The sequence below is a fragment of the Podarcis pityusensis genome (assembly GCF_964106645.2).
Source record: "Podarcis pityusensis genome assembly, chromosome: 6".
NCBI classification, from domain to species: domain Eukaryota; kingdom Metazoa; phylum Chordata; class Lepidosauria; order Squamata; family Lacertidae; genus Podarcis; species Podarcis pityusensis.
In genome coordinates this window covers 28248559-28261863 of record NC_138030.1, presented here as the reverse complement: position 1 = coordinate 28261863, position 13305 = coordinate 28248559, and the positions used below count along the sequence as shown (strand labels likewise).

Genomic DNA, 13305 nt, shown 5'->3' with positions numbered 1-13305 from the left:
TACCGTTACTATTATTTATTAAATTTGTATACCGCCCTTCATCCTTAGATTTCAGGGCGGTTCACAACATAAAAATACAACACAAAACACATGATAAAAACAAGAACAACCCTCCCAAACCAATAACCCTCCCCCCAAACATATTTAAAAGGGTTTAGGATATTCATCAGCCAAAGGTCTGATTAAGGAGGAATGTTTTTGCCTCGTGCTTAAAGGTGTATAATAAAAGTGCCAGCTATCAACCACTTAAATAACTGATCTGGTGCCTTTTAACTGATAAATGAATTAACCAATTAATTGATTTAATTAAATCTGCATATTATAACTATCATTAAAAAAAGAAGCACAATATTGCAGTAAACAAAAGTTACCATTCAATGTTAATAAACTTTTATTCATTACCTGTATAGCAGTCACAGGAAATCTAGCCAAATAGCCCCAAAAATAGGTTAAGTCTCTGCTTCATTAGCAGCCTGACTTATTACAGGGGGCCCTTGCTGATTAATCAACTAACATTTTAGTTAATTAATTTGCCAATTAAGCTAACTGCAGCCCTAATTTAAAGGCAGCTAGGAAGCATTAGAGAAGTAGGCCAGCCCTGCTTGTAGGTCACCTGCCCACCTTCTTCTGCTGATTCTGAGTCTTTTGCAACTAACTTGGGCCTATTAGGGGCAATTTGTTGCAGATCCGTTTTGAGTCTTTGCTGCAAGACAAACAGATGTTCTAAAACCAGGTGTGTGGGTGTTCAGGATTTCATTTTCTGCAGTGAGGCTGCCAGCTGCTGAACACGAAGTGATGATGATGTTTGCTGTATGCGCTACAGCAGCACCGAGAGGTCCCAAATCAAATTAGGCACCTAATGTGGCACACACTGTGAAAAATGCAAAAGGCTTATTCTCAGTGCTTTGGTGCCATGATATGTGACCGCAGCCCGCAATTGTTCACATATTACAAAAAGCAGCCCATCTACCACTAAACAGCCATGAATGATCATGCAGCACAGGAGAGGCTTTTAATCATGAACTACTAGAAATGAAAGGAGAGAACACTATAAGCTACCAAATTTCCTTGGGGATAATCCTGATTACCTGCACTGCAAACATAACATGTAAGCAAGCTTACTGTGGAAAATATGTCCTGATGGAAGTGGTTACTTCACTTAAACCTTGCTTTCATTGAAAAGTCTGAATGCTGCATCCAATATAGCTCATTATTGGTATATGTGCTCTGTGTTAATACAGTAGGTGTAATACTCTGCCCAAAGCCCTTGTTACTGTTGAAAAGTGATAGAATCTTCTCATTCAGATCACATCTGCTTCTCTTTAAACTCCCTAGCAGCTCAGTACTACAGGTTAATTTTCTGAGGTCTCTGGTTGAAGGATCTCAAGTAGCACAGCTGGAAAAGCCTGGGAAATTTTGAAAGGGTCCATGGCTCATTGGTAGATCACATGGTTTGCATACCCCCATCATTCTGCCTGGACACCGAGGTCCAGCTCAGAGGGCCTTCTGGCGGTTCCCTCGCTGCAAGAAGCCAAGTTACAGGGAACCAGGCAGAGGGCCTTCTCGGTAGTGGCACCCACCCTGTGGAACTCCTTCCCACCAGATGTCAAAGAGAAAAACAACTACCAGACTTTTAGAAGACATCTGAAGGCAGCCCTGTTTAGGGAAGCTTTTAATGTTTAATAGACTATTGTATTTTAATATTTTGTTGGAAGCCGCCCAGAGTGGCTGGGGAAACCCAGCCAGGTAGGCAGGGTATAAACATTATTATTATTATTATACCAAAGATTCTAAGCTTCCTTCATAGCATTTCTAGTTATAGCATAATGGGCCCCATCTGAAAAGCTCAGCAGCCATTCTGAGTTAAATGATACAACTACTATGCCAGAATTATACCTTTAATATGCCCAGCCAGATACTGCTAGAAAGTCCACAATCAGAACTTTATAACTGTTGTTTATGCTCAGAATCTGACTATGTCATTTTCAACCCTCCTCTGCCTTCCTTGATTCATGTGCACATTGGTGCATGAAACCACCCATGTAGTTGCACCTTTTCTGTTAGAAATGCACAGAGCTTGCTCTCATGCCCAATAGCAACTATGGAACTGGACCACTCACTTGCTATTGCCAATCAGTATGTACCTGTATAGGGACGCAGGTGGCGCTGTGGGTTAAACCACTGAGCCTAGGACTTGCCAATCAGAAGGTCGGCGGTTCGAATCCCCGCGATGGGGTGAGCTCCCGTTGCTCGGTCCCAGCTCCTGCCAACCTAGCAGTTTGAAAGTGCACGTCAAAGTGCAAGTAAATAAATAGGTACCGCTCCGGTGGGAAGGTAAACGGCGTTTCCGTGCACTGCTCTGGTTCATCAGAAGTGGCTTAGTCATGCTGGCCACATGACCCGGAAGCTGTACACTTGCTCCCTCGGCCAATAAAGCGAGATGAGCGCCGCAACCCCAGAGTCGGTCATGACTGGACCTAATGGTCAGGGGTCCCTTTACCTTTACCTATGTACCTGTATAAACACCTGTACTGTTGAAAGAACAGCTCATGAGTTCCCCAAAGTCGGAAAGACAGGGAGCTTCCTCCCAATGCAAACAGTATCTTTAAACAGGGGCTTTTGTCATCAATAATAAAAGGAAATATGAGTTAGAGTCACCCTCTTTAGGTTGATTCATTCTTAAAACAGTTAATCTCTATTTCATCCTATCCTTAGCTATTCTGTCATCTGAGTATTTTAAGCCAGTGGCAAGCAAGATTAGATTTTGCCCAGCTGCATCTAATATCCCTACCTCTTGGAAGGATTAATGATCCCTGTCTCCTAGAAGGATCATTAAGCACAGGGCTTTTTCTTTTTCAACCAGAACTCACTGGAACTTGGGTCTGGCACCTCTCAGGTGGGTGCCATTGCCATTAGAAGAGAACAGGAGAGGCTTTCATGGTGAGTTCCAGCACCTCTTTTTCTAGAAAAATAGAACCAAAGAAGACACATTTCCCTGGGAGTAAGCCCCATGGAACTCATTTTTTAGTAGACATCTATGGGATTTCACAGGAAGATAAAGAACAATGGGTTGGAAAAGGAAGAGTTCAGCTAATTGGACAGAAATAATTTTAGGAAAAGAAGAAAGCTATATTTCTCTGTTCAAATGAATTAATAAATGTAAGGTAGAGACACAGAAGGCGAGAGAAGTAAATATTCTTAGGTCATGACCTGAAACTTAATCTATTCTTGGAAAATACTCTTCCAAGACTCTTTTAATGTTAGTGATTTCTTGCAAGTCAATGAGGGGAGATCATTTAATATAGTGAGGCTGAGACACAAGTGACACCAGTTCAAACCTAAGCATGTCTACTCAGAAGTAAGACCTACTGAATGGTGCTTACTTCCAGGTCAGTGGAGTTAAAGATTGCAGCCTAAGGTTCTTTCAACAGCCCACCTTGGGTCTTCTGGCAAGCATAAAGTATGTTCCTTTAAGTGGTTTCTGAGCTTGTTAATTGTGTTCACTGTGAGTTTTGCTAGTGACTGTCTCTTGGGAAAACTCTTTTGAGAGTTGGATTTTGTTCATGTCTATGCTATGCTTTTTTACTCACTTTCAGTGTCTCTTGAAATCTTTGATTTTTAAGCTCATGACAGAGCAATCCAACCAGATTCAGGTGCTGGCAGCAGAAATTTCTGCTTGGGTGTTTTTCACATACTGTATCTTGTTTCCCATAGGGGTTTAGCATTAGTTTACCAACTGCAGGGGGAGAGGGGTTTGAAAGTTTACCTGCTAGAGGCATCACAACGATTTGGGGAACAGGGAAATTACACACACCCCGAGTACCCCACCTTCTTGGTTTTTAAAACAGTAACATTAAATACAAATGAATTAAACATAATATGTATCTATGGATGGAGATAAATTTAATTCAGTTCATATTTGCAACTAAACTTACCTAATTTTCACTTTCTGAAACAATACACAAAACACAGCCATCCTTCAAAATTCATCCTTGGCTGAATTTTGCGATAAAGTTGTCCAGGCAAGTAACATGTGCAAAAATGCATGCATTAAAGGAAAGTGTTAATAAAAATGCATATATTGGTGAAAATAACATACAAAAATGCATTGTATTAGGTAGAGTTGCTTTGCAAAAATATGTACAGTGAGCAAAATTGCATACAAATTTTTATATTTACGAGAAATTCCCACTGAAATGCCGATGGAACCTTTTCAAAACATCAAGATTGCAAGATCATGTGGGAATAAGGAGAACAGAACTTAAGAGAGGAGAAATGAGAAGCTGAGAGAATCCAAAAAATTGATATGCTTGTCCATTCCTAAATGTAGCTTGGCCCAAGCAAGCCATTACAACGTGGGCTGCACAACAAGGTGGTTGTGCCTTTCTGCATTTTGACTGGTATTAGGAAAACAAACTTTTCACATCTGTCTCAAACTTCCCCAGCCAATGTACTGGAGGGTCCACCCACAATAGTGACAGCATCTAACTCGGTATCTGTTTGCTTGAAATGAATTGTTTCTTACAGTAACATTTTTATTTTTGTATGTGTGCAGTGCTTTGAAATGTCACCCGCTGAGCAGCTCTTGTCACCAGGCATAAACTGAGAATTGTTGCTGAAGATACCATTCTCCATCAGAAATTGGCATTTTTGATCTCCCAGTAGGTGGTGGCGATATTGAAGGCGGCAGGAGTGCTAGACACGCCTGTGCAGAGGCCCAAAACCTATTCCCACCCTCTGCAAAGTCTGGCGTAACAACCTGAAATGAGAACTCAGAACATTTTGCTATCCTTTTAGAAAACAGATATTGCCATTGTATTATAAATCTTCCACAGACACACACACACACACACACCAGTGTGTGGCGTGTGGTGGGGGAAGCAGTTCTCCAAAGCAACATGCAATGCTCTCTGGTTATCACCTTATTCTTATGAAAACCTTAAGCAGAACTGAAATGCAGCTTGCAATTTATTTTTATTTATATGCTGCTTGGGGGAAAAAATTAAGCCTGTAAGACTTGACCCCACCCCCACCCACCATGGCCCCTCCACCTCTTCCCCCCTTTTCATAATAATAATAATAATAATAATAATAATAATAATAATAATTTATTTATACTCTGCCCATCTGGCTTGGTTTCCCTAGCCACTCAGGGCGGCTTTCAGCAGAATATTAAAATACAATAGTCTATTAAACATTAAAAGCTTCCCTAAACAAAAGCTTCATAATGTAACATTAATTTCTCAACAAATGAAACTGATCTATAGAAAATGTAACTTGAAAAAAGAGACATTGCACATATTTTTGTAAACCAACAAATCTTTAATAAAAAATACATTTTTAAAAAAGCCTGTAAGCAGTTTACATAAAATAATATGAAACCTTCGCAAGAAATAGCAATGAAAATAACAAGACTTTGGAAACTGACGTAATGAAATCACCAAAATTGTAGGTAAAATCAAGAGTTTCAAAAAATAAAATGGAATAAAATTACAAGTCTGGGTAGGCTCGTTTCAAAAGGCAGTGAAAACAGCTCTATGACTGGGCCTCCCAACATCAATAGGCAGGGAGTTCCAGAGAGTAGCTGCTGCTACACTTCAAATTTCTTGCAAGTGCAGAACAAACATTATATGGAATGTGTAAAAGTGCCAGTTCTGCATATAAAAGCAATTGAGTGGGCACATACAGTATGGGTAAGACAATCCTTCAAATAAGCTGGTCCAAAGCAGTTGAGGGCTTTATATACTAATAGGTAAAGGTAAAGGCACCCCCGACCATTAGGTCCAGTCATGGCCGACTCTGGGGTTGCAGCGCTTATCTCGCTTTATTGGGCAAGGGAGCTGGCATACAGCCTCCAGGTCATGTGGCCAGCATGACTAAGCCGCTTCTGGCGAACCAGAGCAGCGCACGGAAATGCCGTTTACCTTCCCGCCGGAGCGGTACCTATTTATCTACTTGTACTTTGATGTGCTTTCGAACTGCTAGGTTGGCAGGAGCAGGGACCGAGCAACGGGAGCTCACCCCGTCCCGGGGATTCGAACCGCCGGCCTTCTGATCGGCAAGTCCTAGGCTCTGTGGTTTAACCCACAGTGCCACCCGCGTCCCTATATACTAATAGTCACACCTTGAATTGGGTGCTGCTTTGCATGCATAACACCAGGGACAGGGCTGCAATGTATGGCCCCACTCATGTGCTTGTCTTGCCTGCAAGTATAGCACCTGACTAGGGCATGCGCTTCTTCTGTAGAGCAGCAACTTTGCAGTGTTTCCCCCAAATCCTCATAAGCTCTGTTGTGTCTCCCTGTTGTGACACTGGCAGGCACCCGTATCATGTTTTAAGTCTCCTTAGCTTTGGAAGGAAGAATGCCTGTGATCTGTGGTGCTGTACCATTGTGCCGGCAACTTCCCAGTGTGTCGGGGGTGAGGTGAAGCCGGAAGGGCCTTGTGGGGTGTTTCATCAAGCATCCGAACAATTTTCAGAAAACAGGATGGCAGGGTACATCACCTTTCCTTATGCTTTGCTTCTAGAAAGCGGTCGGCATCTTTGTTCGCAGAGTTACTTTGTTTGGTTTCCATGCAGACGGCGAAAATTTGTCACACATTTCTATCCTCATGTATATCACACACCCCTTCAGTACAGAGGTTTAGGAATGAACATTTCCTTGGCAGACCAAAAAAGCATCGTTCTCCCCCATTGTGGGAGTTGAAGACTGTCCATGAAATCATGCTGGGTGACTTCAAACATGTGTCTGCACCCAGCACAGCCTTTAGCCTCACCTGAATGGAAGCAGGCTCAGAGGAACACAACTAACATCTCCTGTGTGCTCTATATTTGGCATTCATTTTACAGGAGGATGAAGGTAGACAAAGACTATAAGCTGAGAGTGGTGTAATGTGTTGGCTTGGATCCAGAGATGTTTTGCACAAGCAGAAAGGCACTTCTGCATGAGCAAGACAGGCTGGCCAAATTCTCCCAATTCTCCTTCTGACTCCCTGTGCCCAATCTCATGCTCTCCCAGAGGCAGGGCTGGCTTGCCCGTGAGGTGGGCTTAAGCAGCCACCTTAGGTGGCAGAATCCTGCAGAGCAGTGCTCCCAACCGTGCCCCACCCGCCACTGCCACTGCCACTGCTGGAGAAGGGAGGAGGAATGGCAGCGGCTTCTGGCAAGATCTCACAAAACTCTCCCTTGACCTCCAAGATCTCACCAGAAGCCACTGCAACCCCAAGAAGTGAGACTTCAGTGGAGGGGTGGTGGAGGAGACAGCACCTTCCCATTTTACTGCAGGTGGCAGACTAGGATGGGCCACCCGTGCTTAGAGGGTCCCTCTGAGACACGGAGGCTGGGGGAGCTATAGTGCAGGAAGGAACAAGGAATACCCCATTACATGAGTGGAGTTCTGCTTAACAAGGTGGGGAGAATAGAGAGGGGGAGACCCATTTCAGTTATGAACAACAAACCATGGTTTGTTGTTGTGTTACACGAGCTATAGCAAGCTACAGGCCCGTGTTGTCCATCCTTCACTTTCATTCCTCCTTTGCACATGAGAGGAGGAAATGGAAGTTTTCATTCCCTGTTTCCAACAAGCCACATTTTCGATTTCAGGTAAAGATGCACCTCTTTGCCCAGGCTTTTGAGGAGAAGCAAGGTGTATTGGGCATCTGAATTTCAGTCGCTGCTAGTGGTTTTATTTTTAACTAATTTCATTTTTGTTTTGTGCTGTTTTGATCATATTGTTTAGATCTGATCTTCCAACCACGCATGCACTCCTGATCCTTTGAACTCTTTCCCCTTCTCTCCTCTCTTTTGTGAAAGCTAAAGTCAGGAGATAATCTTCACAAAAGAGTGGAGGGGAAAGAATTCACGAGCGCTAGGAGTGCAAGATTAGGAGATCAAATGGCCTTATATCTCTACCAGTGCTTAAATGTTTACTAAACTGTAGTCATCTTAAACAGGTTTTGGCAATATGGAAATATATTTACTTTTATTTAATGAATTGATTAGTCACTTAAAAGGCAGGTCCTCTGGCAGCTCTAGCTGACATATTTGCTGCGGAAAACACCCCAATATATACATATACATTTTATACCCTTCACAAAAGGAAAAAGGCCAGTACCTCTTTGTATATGTTTGTTTATTTGCAGGTATGGAAATAGCATAAAGGTATGCAAATAATAGTACAGATGAAGCTTTTTTAAATTTTAAAAAAGACTTTGATACAAAAAATTACGCATAAGGGATGGGAAGAAAGCAATACAGCAGTAATTCCAAATTGTTATTTGCTGCAGATATAAACATGGCTGGAGAACCAAAGCCCAACAGACCCAAAGGCCTGAAGAGAACAGCATCCGCCTTATACAGGTAGGTTCTGTTGTTGTGATTCCCACCTAATGAAATGAATCTGACAAGCGTGAACAGGGATAATCAGGAAATACAGTCTATATATGCCGTATGGGCAGGAATGGGGAACTTCAATTGCAGCCCTCCAGGCCTTTCTATCTGGCGCTAAGGAGTCTCTCCAGCCTGCATCTCCCCTCTGCCCCCAAGCTGCACTCCTCATTAGTCCTACTTCATACCTTCTTTTAATCCATTTGCTTGGCTGAAACACAATCCAGAATGCCTCTTGCTTGCCAAGGATGGAGCAGAGGGGTATGTAAATGGGTGCAGAAACTAGTTTACTGCACAAAGGTAAAATTCATGTTTGTTGCTCCATCTGCTTTTGCCTCTGGCCCCTCCCACCATTGGTATGTGGCCCCTGAAAGGTTTTCCAGACAGGAATGCAATCCTCAGGTTGAAAAAGATTCCCCACTCCTGCCCGATAGAATATGGGGTCCGGTACAGAATAGGGACTGACTCATTTTTAAGCCCAAGTTTTGTCAGGAGCTGGACTGAGGAGGAATGGTGGGAGCCGCCTCCCCACTTTTTTCCTGAACCTTCCCAAGAGCAGGAGGACAGTATTGATTTAGAACAGTGGTTTGCAGAGGGGCATAGTCCAGAGGGGAAAAGCAGGGAAATACTGGGCGAGGAACAGCTAGAAGATGAAACACCAGGAGAGAGACAGCTGGCAGATTCAGTGTCCTTGGAAAGCATTCCTGCCCCCCCCCCTTCGCCTAAGACTAGACGGGTTTTGAGAGTGATGGAAAAGAAAGTGCAGCAGCAACAAGCTCAGATTACCTGACACAGAAATGACATAGATTAATGGGGACGAGCCTTTACTGGAAGCAACACCATTTCTAGAGAGATATGCATTCCTTTGTCTCTCACTGTGATTATTAAAGAAGCTAACTGGTAAGAATGCTCCTTTCGTTTGATCTGTATCCCCGAGGCCCGACAGGTTTAGAGTTTGCTCTCAAAACTGCTGTAAGAGTTTTGTTTCCCCATTAACCAGGGGGAGCCATTTTGGGTTTACAACAGTGGTTATCAAGGGGGGGGGGCTTACTTGGGGAAGGGGACTCAACTACACAGGTCAATTTATAACGTTAAAAAGGCATTATTATTTTTTAAAAAAACTGACACCAGATGGTGCTGTAGAGCAGAATCCAAAGTCAATGGCAGATTGCCTTGGGAGCGGGTTCCCCCCTCCCCCTGTAACTTTTTTTATAGTGTTTTTTATATCTGTGTAGAAACAGCCTAAGAAGCAAGGGGGCGGCAGCAGGGTGCTGGAGGTGTAAATAACTATCAGACGTTGAAAAGCTGGTATCAGTGGATCAAGTTGGACCATTTAATTGAAAAATATTAAACTAAATAGTTTTAAATGTGATCAAGTGAGCACATGGAGGAGCAGGGTAGTGGACGTCAGGTGAGAAAAAGTAAATGAAAATGGTAGAGAGAAGCGTAAGAGGAGGAATAACTGGTATATGGAAGGAGAAGGGGAACGAAATAAGAGCAGGGAGGTTTTGGTTTCAGCATGGAAGAAGGGGGGAAATGTTGAGCTAAGTGTCAGGAGCTGGAGAGCCAGTAGCAAGGCCCTAGCAGAGCATCAAGATTGGAGGAGAAGAAGTGCTGTGAATTTCTAGGGTTGGTATAGATGAGATGGGTGCAGTATTGCTGCTTAGACAAGAAGGGAAAGAGCATGAATTTATAGTGGCTGAGATCATCAGCCACACACTTTTTTTGTTCTCCACCAAAGGCTTTCAGCTGTACTTGAATATGAGTGAAACTATCAAATAGAGGCACTGAGCCAGGGGTGTGGATGTGCGGGGAGGAGAAAAATATGTTAGAAGAGCGGAACAACAGGGACAAATTGAAGGTAACAACTGCAGCAACAACAACCTTTGCCAACAAAGGTCCGTATAGTTAAAGCCATGGTTTTCCCAGTAATGATGTATGGAAGTGAGAGCTGGACCATAAAGAAGGCTGACCGCCGAAGAATTGATGCTTTTGAATTACGGTGCTGGAGGAGACTCTTGAGAATCCCATGGACTGCAAGAAGATCAAACCTCTCCATTCTTAAGGAAATCAGCCCTAAATGCTCACTGGAAGGACAGATCATGAAGCTGAGGCTCCAATACTTTGGCCACCTCATGAGAAGAGAAGACTCCCTGGAGAAGACCCTGATGTTGGGAAAGATTGAGGGCACAAGAAGAAGGGGACGACAGAAGACGAGCTAGCTGGACAGTGTTCTCATAGCTACCAACATGAGTTTGAACAAACTGCGGGAGGCAGTGGAAGACAGGAGTGCCTGGCGTGCTCTGGTCCATGGGGTCACGAAGAGTCGGACATGACTAAACAACTAAACAACAACAACTGCAGCATCTATGGAGCAGGCAGAAGCAGAGGAGGAGAGGAGAGATAGTAGAGGGCAATGTTTCAGAGAAGGCCACTGGCTCAATGGAGAGGAGCTCAGGGAAGGAGTAGGGGGTGGGATATAGGGAGGGTGGACAGTGTGTAATGTTGAAAAGACTAAGATGGTGACTGGGCAGAGAGAATCCCACGGCACAAATGTCAGATACAAAGCAGTTCCAGGCAAAGGCAACATCAAGAGAGTGCCCAAAGCAAAAGCACATTCTGGAGGAGTTGTTTGGTTTTTTATTCCTGTTCTAAAGGTTGCTTCCTTATTGGCTAAGTGAATATGTGGAATTATTAGGAGGGGAAAGTCAGCATTTACTTTACAAAATGTTCTCTTTCAGCTGTCATATCTGTCAAATACCAACTGCTATTGTGCATGAGCTACCAGTGTCACTTAATGTCAATTATCAAATACTGTTCAATATCAAACACTTACATTAAGTACACTGTGTTTGATGCATAATATTAGAATATTCAGTCATCAGAATCCCCGGTGGAAAGTTCTGAGGAACACTTTTTTGCCAAATTAATTTCAGCTTGTTTCTCTACAAAATTACTCCACCTTATCTCTGCAAATAAATTTATTTTTTGAATCGGCTAAAGGGTAACAGATGACTGCTTGCCGTTTTCCTTTTTTTTAAAAAAAGTGTATATTTAATTTATATGCCACATCAAATTATCAAAATAAAACAAACTAAAAACAATTCATTGTAAATGTAACGAATTTGAATAAGGCACCCCTAGCAAACTGTGGACTAGTGATTGCATGGTAATAGTATTTGCCAACATACATACATACTTTTATTTGTATGCCGCCTTTCCATAGTTCAAACCATGCACAAAGCTGCTTACGACATGAATAGAAATTGCATAACTGCAAACATAACAAAAGTAGTCATATTCCTGTCAGTATGCTACAGATTACAGGCTCCAATGTGGTTTGCAGTCTCTCCATATTGGAATTGTAAGCAGCTACCAAGCGCCAAAGGGACGCGGGTGGCACTGTGGGTTAAACCACAGAGCCTAGGACTTGCCAATCAGAAGGTCGGCGGTTCGAATCCCCACGACGGGGTGAGCTCCCGTTGCTCGGTCCCTGCTCCTGCCAACCTAGCAGTTTGAAAGCACATTAAAGTGCAAGTAGATAAATAGGTACCGCTCTGGCGGGAAGGTAAACGGCGTTTCCGTGCGCTGCTCTGGTTCACCAGAAGCGGCTTAGTCATGCTGGCCACATGACCCAGAAGCTGCACGCCGGCTCCCTCGGCCAATAAAGTGAGATGAGCGCCACAACCCCAGAGTTGGCCACGACTGGACCTAATGGTCAGGGGTCCCTTTACCTTTACCTTACCAAGCGCCAAATGGACTTAGTCAGCAAACCCAGATTCCATTGCAGTTTGGAATGGAGGGCAAGGTACACTGGTATAATCATGGTGCTAGTCCTGTAAAGGTATCAAGGGTTCTTCAACCTTGGGCTCCCAGATGCTGTCAGACTGCAGCTTCCATGATCCCTGATCATTGGCTAAGCCAGCTGGGGATGATGGTGTTGTAGTCCATCAGCATATGGGAATCCAAGGTTGAAGCCGTGTGCTTTAAGGGAAAATGATGTGATCACTTTTATCCATTTGTTTGCTGGGTTCCCCAAATTGATAGTTCTGCATAATCATTGTGCCAATATGGGAGATGTAGGGATTTTGTGGGTGGGGTGAGGAACAATCTTCCCATCTTCATATTGGTTCGAGTAAAAGAAACTCAGCAAGCAGATAAACTCTGCTTTCATCCTTTGCCAACCTCTGCTTCTTAATAATACTCTTGTCAATATAATCTCTTCCACTCTGCCTCTTTCATCGTATCATTAATTCAGGTAAAATCTTAGTAGCCCCTTTAGCACAGCTTATGCCACTTTGAAGAAGCCCACCTGAAGATTAAAGGGAAGTCCTGGCACTCTTGTTTTTATAATCCCCCCCGCCCAGCTTTCTTCTCTGCCCAGGCTGGTGTTTTGCCCTCATCTTAGTTATTATGTTACCTTCAAGCAATGGTACACACATCAAACACTTTGCTGTATCACTTGTGTTGTTAAGGGAAGTACGGTGGGGGTGGGAGACCAGGGAAATCATCTCTAATAGTAAATAAGAAAGGGGGAAATGGTGTGCATTTAGAGAGAGAAGGTGAGAGGGTCTTTACCTGCTTCCCATCAGAACTCACGGAAATATGAGCACAACACCTTCTTCCCGGATAAAGAAGAGTTTAAGTTCTGGTGGAAAGGTATGATATTTGGCAAATATGTATGAGTTGCCTTATACTGAGTCAGACCATTGTTCCATCTAAATCACTGCTGTCTACACAAACTGGCGGCAGCATTCCAGGGTTTAAGATGGGAACATTTCCAGCCCTACCTAGACATGTCAGGTATGGAACCTGCTCTCGAGGCAAATGCTCTGTCTCTAAACTACAGGTCTTTTTCCAAGGGATCAAATGCCCAGATAGGGCTATAATAGGAATCGGTTCTCCATTAGACAGAGAGC

The 13305-nt window shown here is 43.4% G+C and overlaps 1 protein-coding gene across 3 annotated transcripts in view; it reads left to right on the top strand.

Annotated features, from left to right (window-relative positions):
• The window catches only part of RALY (RALY heterogeneous nuclear ribonucleoprotein), a 217337-nt gene that overhangs the window by 182214 nt on the left and 21818 nt on the right, over nt 1-13305 (top strand). For all 3 annotated transcript variants that reach the window (XR_013987519.1, XM_081009617.1, XM_081009618.1), the window contains exon 4: nt 8287-8359. Coding sequence is in view for 2 of the 3 variants with exons in the window: in XM_081009617.1 (XP_080865743.1) it covers nt 8287-8359 (73 nt within the window). In the remaining variant the exon portion in view is untranslated. The remainder of the gene's footprint in view (nt 1-8286; nt 8360-13305) is intronic.